This window comes from Caloenas nicobarica, chromosome 6, assembly GCF_036013445.1.
Source record: "Caloenas nicobarica isolate bCalNic1 chromosome 6, bCalNic1.hap1, whole genome shotgun sequence".
In the NCBI taxonomy this organism is placed as follows: Eukaryota; Metazoa; Chordata; class Aves; order Columbiformes; family Columbidae; genus Caloenas; species Caloenas nicobarica.
The window spans coordinates 16,265,201-16,273,912 of NC_088250.1; the positions used below are offsets into that span (position 1 = coordinate 16,265,201).

The window sequence follows — 8,712 nt, forward strand, 5'->3', positions numbered from 1 at the left end:
AGCTTAAACATAAGTATATGACTTGGCATATTTCTCAAAAATGCTTTTTATGGAGAACACCCACTTATTCGAGAGTTTCGCATTCCAGCACTCCGTGCTTTTATTGTTGACAGGTTTTTTCCATCAGAAATAACAGATGGTTAATTTAGGGTCCTAAATCAAAATATTTACACTAAAATTAACTTCACAGCATTTGAAGTTGTCTAATAACTGATATTTTTGTCTTTTGACATGTACTCTTTGCAACAATTTTTGTATTAAAGCCCAACTTGAAATATAAGTGCCTTAGAAAAGTTTCCCATCTCCTGGATGAGGAACACAGTAGGAAAAGCTGCATCTTTCATCTTTCCAACTATGCAGAAGGCAGTTGTGGAGTCACTGTCCTTGGGGGTCTTTAGATGGCTGACCAACAAAAATTCTGTCTGAGAGGTCAGATATAACTCAGCATGCACTTAGTGCACTCTGCTGCCTTGTCTTTCTTTACATTCCACCTTTCCTATGAGAAAAGAGATATCTTATTTTAGAAAAGGTAATCTCATTTTCTAAGGCAGGGAATTTTCTACAGAATGCCTTGTATTTTAATACTTCAAACTGCAATATTTATTAAAAGGGTATGAAGTGGTTGAGTTTGTAATAGTGTATTTCCAAATGCAAGCATGATTTCGAAACTATTTTTTCTTGAAAATGCCAAAAAAGATTTAATAACATGAATTCCACCAATCCAAGGATGTTCCTTTACAAGCGATGGCAATATTTAAAAAGAGTTCAGATAAACAATGAAATAGAAATGAGATTGATTTAATTATTTTGTGAAAATAAGTGGTATTGGTAAGGTCCTGAACTAAACGCCAGAGCTCATACAAGGACATTGCTCAGCTCTTGCTGAGTGGTACTTAAACCATGGAGAAATAACAAGTCATGGAAAAAGGAGAGACATACCAGGAAGTATAACTACATCAAGTGATTAATCACACAGTAAAAGAAGCAGCAAATAATTTTTAAGGCAACTCGAGAGGCTGATTGATGAGCCAATACACCCTTACTGGGATTCCCCAACTTACATCTGAGCCATATTACGTTTTGCAGCACACTGTTGCTGCTAATTGCCACAGAAAGTTTTGGTATAGAAAGGTAGGATTCTCTATGGAAACTAAATGTCTGTGCCTGAAGATCTTAAACTGCTGTGTAAAGGTCTTTGGAAATGAAATGGAACTGAAAGGATTTTTCTCCAAACCCTCCTTTATGACAAGCTGTGCCTTTCCTGCTGGCAGGCATGTGTAAAAAGTAGAGGCTACAGCTCATACCGTTGATCGAAGACATGCCTACCCTTTGTAAAATTCTGTTCTGAACAGGTCTTCAAATTAATTTGAAAACTGTTCATCTGCTATGGTTTGTGAAAAAAATGTAGTCATAAATTCTTGCTGTTGTCAAAGGAAATTATGTTGTCACAGGAAATTATATTGTCAAAATACTTTTGTCATGGTAAGTTCAGAGAGTTTATGCATTCCCAGTTCTTTGGATCTTGCATTCTAGAATAGTAACTTTTCACTGAGTTAGACCTGTGAATCCTTAAATTTTTTCCAGTGGAAATGTGCATCCCTAGTCAGCCAACTTAAGCTTATGGAAAGTAACTGTGCATTTCTTTTAGTCTCCTGAACCTTTCACGGATCCCATCATAAGTAATTCATAGTCCTTCAAATAATAAAACCACAAGATGAAGTTGAATTTCTGATTTACACTATCACAGATTTTTAGTAGACTGCTACTGCGCATAGAATAAGGATATTGGTTAGGTGCTATTTTTAAAGGCATCTGATATTTGAAGGCATTTCTAGTTGTCATTTTATGTGAAACTTCTGTTCACTGTGATATGTTGAATTTACTCTCATCCATCTCCTTCAGTGATTATTTGTGTTCATTTTCTAGCATAGAGAATACCGAGATAAATGGAGAGCTCAGTGACTGTTTTGTCTAGTTTCTTTAGCACATTAATGTCAGAGTCCAATACTCTCTGACCGGTTTCTTTTTAGATATTCCACATCTGAAGGATGTAATGTTTAATATCAGATTTACCTATTTGAAGATAGTTGATGTTATGTGGGATTTCTGATTTAGCAGAGTGATACAAAATATACTGAAAACACATTTCAAATGTAGTTAACACTTAGCAAAATAGAGCAATCGCAATATGCTGCTTAATCACAGTGCCGATGTGATCGCCATTACTTGTTTCTTGAATACGCTCACCAGTCACCAGTAAGGCATACATGGGTTGAAGCCAGCTCAAGCCTATTTCTCTCTTCAACATTATCTTCCTAGTTGTTTAGTTTATATACTCTATGTTGAGTTGATCCACATATTCACTCCCTCCATGCTGGCCTGCTGAACTCAAGGAGACAGTCACGGGAGAAACATCTCCTCCACTCTTTGATCCCCTCAACTGTGGTATAGTCAGTGGATCCACTCCTCTGGCCAAAGTGCTTATCTGAACCAAAGGCCACGCTCTGCTCACCTTTGTGTTGAGATTGTCAGCTGTCCTTGCAACAACTCTGGTCAGTCACCCCTTGTGCTGTCTCCTGAGCTTGATGGGTACATCTCCCTTGCCCATCTCCATTGAGCCTTCTTCCATTGCAGACTTTACTGGCCAGTCACAATATCATTTACATTCTGATTTATCCTTTAAATTTAATAACATTCCTGCATTTTCCCAATATCTAAATGTCACAGAAAAATATTTTGAATATTTTATGATCTTTTGAAATTATTTACAGAGGGACTTGGTCATCATATTCTTAGAACTTTCCTAAGGACAGACCAGCCATGTAACTATATAGTGAGAAATCTATCTATATATTATTTAAATACTATAATTTTTAAGTCAGCACAAACCCTTTCACAGAACTTAATGCTTTTAATAAACCCCAGAGGAGACCTAGTATTAATTTCTCAACTATGTCATAGATTATATAAATAAATTATATATGGTGGGTTTTTTTCTGTGCCCGCCAATTAAGGGAGTATACTGCAGGTATTTACATCACTGCAATGTGCAGAGGCTGGGGCAGGACACTTTCTACAAACACATGGCGATACTCAGGTCCTGGCTCTTTGAGATGAAATGAATTAATATGGAGTTCAGCAGCAGCTTTAAGTCCCTCTGCAGAGATTGTGCCACCATGTTAAAGATAACTGAAAAGTGATGAAGGCATTGAGTATTGGCATAGTCTGCAATATTCAATAGCAAAGGGAAAACTCAGGCTGAAATGTTTCATATTTGTTTCTCACAGTGGTGAGATTTAATATTCTAAATGGAGACAATCCTTTAAACTGCCAGTCGTATTTTAAATCCAGATACTTAATGTTAGTGTTTTTGCAAGAATTTCCATTGCTGCAGTGTATGTAGAAGCCCTGTAACTACAAATAGCACAGCAGTCTCTGTTTTCTTTCCTCACCCCCTTCTCCTTTTGCTGTGTATAAGCGGTTTGAGATGGACAAGAACGAGTGTGTTGTGTACGATGCAGTAGCGCTCAGCACAGGAGAGAGATACAGCATAGATGGCATCCCCACTTTTCACTTTTGCACTTCTGTTGGTGGCCAGTGGATCCAGACAGGACTTTGTTAACAAAGGTCAGATATTTTCAATGGAATGGCTCTTCAAGTAAGCAGAAGGCAGCATAAACATGACCTTACATTTTTTCCTGCTTCCCAAATTGGAGTTGAGTATTCTAAGAAGCACTATGCATCTACCAGGACATTATTAGTACTCTCCATGCTAGATTTTCCTACTTCTATACTTTCCGTACTGAGGATGGGGGACAGAAGGCTAAAGCAATGTCCAGAGTGCTTGCTGACTCCTGGGGCAGGGCAGTGAGCACCTCAGCCACTGGGGCTGGGAGAATGAGATAGAAAGTAAGAAGAAAAGCAACAGTTATTCAGATTAAAATTTCATAGGTTATCTGTCATTGTTCTGGCCTTTATAAAAAGCAGAAAACTCAGTTTTCTGTGAGTAAGTGATTGAATTGTAACAGAGATGGAGATCATGGGAAGATGATCTGTCTGCATTATTGGGAACTGTCATTGAGTGTTTGGATGTTCTGTGGTGAAGGGTTTCCCCATTAAAAGAAGCAAAAAGGGACTGTTTTCTTCTCCTTGCATCACATCTGTTTCTAAGTGTAGTTCTTGTAGACCATCACATTTTGTTAACAAGAGTAGCTCTGCCCCATGTCCTGGTCAGTGCGGAAGGAGAACCTGAAGGTCACTATTACAAGAACCCCAGTTGTGAGTGGATGTCATTTTTATCCACAATGCTTTTGTCCTTTCCATCATCTCGCTTTCATTTAATTAAATGTTACAAGATTAAGTGGAACTATTATAAGGTGATTTTCTCTTAAGTGATGATTATCCAATTCTCCTGAGTGATCTATTAATTAGAACATTAATTTTAAAAACTGCTTATGTTTAATTAAACAACTCCATGTTTCAATGATTTATAAATGCTAATTGGCACACTTTTAACTTTTCACTCATGATGATAGCCACATTAATCCTTAATATCAAAATGTAAAGGAGATTATAAATCTGTGATAAAACAAATTATCAGTAACTTCACTTTATAGGACAGTAGAGGACTACGTACGTACACTGAGTTTACAAAGCATTCAATGTCATCAGGAGTCAGCAGCTGAAAGCCTCTGGAGGATAACCAGGTTAAATAGCAGTGGACAGATCCACACCAACAATGTGCCAGTTGATTTATGGCAATGCAAGTGGCATCAAGTAACCACCCATGCCACACAAATGCCAGCGACCATTCAGTGCTGTGGCAGCTCTGTGGTGCTCGGCTGAGCGTGGAACCCTTTGCACCTGTTCAAAGCGGGCGCAGATCGCTTTGGAGCCAGGTTCCTTAGCATTCCTTGAGTTTGTTAGCATCCCTTGTGCATGCTGTGTGGCTAAACAGAGCAACAGTAAATCAGGAGCCTGGTACTACAGGAAGGCACCTGTCTTTCTGCTTAGGATGTGGATGGAGGGAAGGTTAGAGTAAAAGAACAAACTATGTGTTTATAAAAAAGACAGGAATTACAAGATAGCAGCCATTAGCAACCGTTGAGAAGGTGGAGTTTAACACATACAAGAACTGATGTATTGACACAAAGAAACCTAGGTATGATTTAAAACTCAATGTTTAGTTTTTATGAAAATTAAACATACAAATTTTTTGTTTTAAGGCCTCTGCAAACTTCTCCTGTCCAACTGCTAACACTCTGCTAACCATTCTACATCAAGTATAGAACGTAGATCAATAGATTTTACTTTCATGCCCCTCCCCACCCCATTTTTCGCTTTTATGGGTAATAATAAAAGGTTTGCTAAATCCCTCCAAAACCAACTGCAGGCTGAAAGATCTGGAGACATTCTTGTGTTAGTCTAATTTTGAGACTTTAAAATCTGTTAGTGAACTGGTTGTCTATATTCCATCCACACTAAATTTATGTAAAATATGGGGGATGGTGAAGAATGCTGCTTGGGGGAATATGGCCTGTCTTCTGGTGGCTGCATTACAGAGGGAGCAGCACCCACGCTGCCGCCCTTCCTGGCAGTGAAATAAGGGTAAAATCAGTAGTAATTCTCACTTGTTTACAGGAATGCCGCGGTGAATTTGTAGCTATTGATTTTCTTCTTTCCTCGTTCTCATGAACTCCCTTTCCTCTCTTCCCTTTCTCTTTTCTGAACTGTGAGCCTCTTCTTCAACTCACTGTCTTTCAGTTTTCCTTTCATATCGCACATCATACATGTTCCCTTTCTTGATTGTACCTTTGTTTGCTCTCTTTTAAAAATCTTCTCCAGCCTGTATTTTTATTTTTATAACTTTTATGCTTCTCCCAGCTCATCTGCTCTGCTTTTGAGACTTCTGTGCTTTTTCTTTTCCACACTTTCAGTTCAGCATTATTAATCACTGGTGGGACCACTCAATCAACTGGTTAAACTGCGAAGTTACTATATAGTTAGTAAATAACACTGTAAGTTTGCTACATTCTCCCTGTGTCTAGTATCTCAGTTTGTAATTTCCTCAGCTGTACTAATTCAAAATTACTGAAGGAATAGTTTAAGCAACAGCTTAATGTTATGATTGTTGGTTTGAAATTCATGTTGTATGACTTAGTTTGAAAGCTGCTTGTGTCATGCAGTGTCATTTCTCCTATCTGATTGAATTAATTGAATTCTTAGAACTTGGCACTGTCACCTTTCATTGTCTGAGAGAAGCTTTCAGTTTGAAAGCCTAAATTAAAGAGGATTTAAACAGCACTTCTCTGCAGAGGGTGAATCTTGACTTTCAGTAAGTTGGAAGATAAAACAAACCCAAACCAAACCTGCTTTATTAACACTTAGTCATGTAAATGTCTTCCTATTTTTGTTTCGTGCTGTGACCTATTGTTTTCACTCTATCTTTTGCCTTATGGATACACCATAATGATTAGTTAATACGATCCTTTGCTTACTCTGGTGAGCAAGCAATTAAAGAAAGCAGTGATCGAAACCTCATTTTAACCTTAAAAAAGTCAAGGGGAAAAAGTTCCTATCTGTCTAGGACTGCACTTAACTTGGCTAACTTCCTCACTCAAGTTCCTAATCACATTTGTTTGTCTTCCAGGTGAGCCTAAACACTGTAAGAAGTCAGAAGATAAAGTAAAACCAACGGAGCAGAAAGAAGCACTGATACAGAACTAGATTTGCTATTTCTTAAAAGCTTCTGACATTTCAGGCAGGACAGGTACATTTGTCTTTTCCTTCTTATAATGGGGAGAGTTTTATACCATAAAAACTCAGTGCTATTATTATCCTCTTTGTTCTATTCCAGTTGTGATTTTATTACAAAATTTTGAAGTGAGGACATGATGCACAGCTCTTCCTATGTCCCTTAGAAGCCATCCAATACAAAGCAGGGAAAAACAATACTTTTACATCTCTGAATCCTTAATGTCAGACTAAATGGTCATGCAATAAAACATCCTCAATTCAGGTATATTAAACACTGGAAGGAATAGTATTAAGAATCTATTGCTTATGAATTTTCATTTGACCTCTGTTTCAGGAGAAAAGAAGAACTCTAGCTGTTCCTAGCCCATGCTCTCAGAGGCTGTTATCTGTCAACTTACTCTTGGATCATCCTGTTTCTTTGGAGAGTGATTGGATAAAATGATCGAAAGTGTAAAATGTATAACCCTGAGCTGGTAACTCAAGGCACTTAACAACTTGCAAGATTTCAGCTGTATTTGTTGTTGCTGTTTCCTCTTGTATTCTGCTTTCTTAAACTAGCCAAAATACTTTTTTCAGCCAAAGTTGGACCTTGCATTATTGTATCACTGACACCAGATATTTCCAGTTAACCACGAGACATGTGAAAACATGACATTTCTCATCTGCCTGGGATTGCTGTTGTGCGTCATTGCTACTGGCATACAAAGGAAATGGAAAGTCAAAATGAAACGTTGTTATAGATACTTGTTCGTGCAACCATGCTGCATGCAACATTGAAGTCCTACTTTTTAGCTTCCTTAAAATATCTGGAAATAAAAATATGCAGATTGTACAGGGAAGTTGTAGAGTTACACTGACCAGCCTGCATGGATCATGATTCTTCCCCACTGTGGTGGCTGCCACATGGAGAGAACTGGTGTTTAACAAATCAGTATTCAAAATATCTCTTTAAAATTAATTAAATAGCATCCAGTATTAAAGATTAAAACATTCTCAGTCCTGTAGTATTTTGGAAGGCATCAGCAATGGTGTCAGCCCTACCACAAAGCTGGGGCTTATTGTTTTGTAGGGTGGAAGAGACAGCTGCAGGAATATATGAAAATTGCTTTGAATCAGCAAAATATCCTGTTGCCTCTCAGAACTAGAACGTGACACTGAGGCCTTATAGCATGGTTTGTCTCAAATGCAAAGGTGACAGGGTGGATCCTACAAAATCCTCGCTAACATATATTTGTTTAAAAGAAAACACCAGACCATCTTTCTCTGAGGGGCAGCAAAAACGGGGCATGCAGGCAGTTACCTCTGCAAGAAGCCTCTGAATGAGCCCTCCAGCCTCAACGGTGCCCAGAAAGAGACTCCATTTTCATCTCCACTTTCCTCAAGCTGCATGTGACCTCTCCTGGCTTGCCCAGGCATCCCACGCAGCTGCAGCCAACCTCATTGCCCTCTGCTGGAACCTGCCAGGATGCTTCCGTGCTCCTCTTTGCATTGTAGGCACTTGGGTGGCTCCGGTCACTGCACACCCAGTTCTCCTTTTTGGACCCTGTGGTTATTACCTCACTGACCAAAAAGTCTTCACGGTCAGCCATGGTTCTGGCTGAAGAGGACTCGTGGGGGTGGTGGCTCTCCCCTCTATGCAGAGGCCAACGGATGGTTGAGACCTGTGTCCTGTTCATCTGCTGCTTCAGGGATCTAACCAGAGCTCAACAGGCATCAGGCTCAACCTCAACAAGGGCATACTTTGTCCCAAGTGAAGAAGAAATCGTAAAACGGTCACCCTGGACTGAGGGACCCTAACATGGCCATACCTGTTGGCTGTCTCTTTTCTGACAGCAGAGCAGTCAAAATGGAGCTGGGAACAGTGGGAGCTCCGAGCCCTGGGATAAGGGTGTGCCAAAAGGTGGAATTCCTGTCGTTGAATATGTAAGCCATATACACACTATGCACAAGTAGCGT

At 39.2% G+C, this 8,712-nt stretch overlaps 1 protein-coding gene across 1 annotated transcript in view; it reads left to right on the top strand.

Annotated features, from left to right (window-relative positions):
* Positions 1–8,270, top strand: part of PDE1A (phosphodiesterase 1A) — a 117,763-nt gene extending 109,493 nt beyond the window's left edge. The window contains exons 15-16 of the mRNA XM_065637400.1: positions 6,650–6,769; positions 7,091–8,270. Of these exons, the coding sequence (XP_065493472.1) occupies positions 6,650–6,726 (77 nt within the window). The 3' untranslated portion in view covers positions 6,727–6,769; positions 7,091–8,270. The remainder of the gene's footprint in view (positions 1–6,649; positions 6,770–7,090) is intronic.
* The last annotated feature ends 442 nt before the right edge of the window (positions 8,271–8,712 follow it).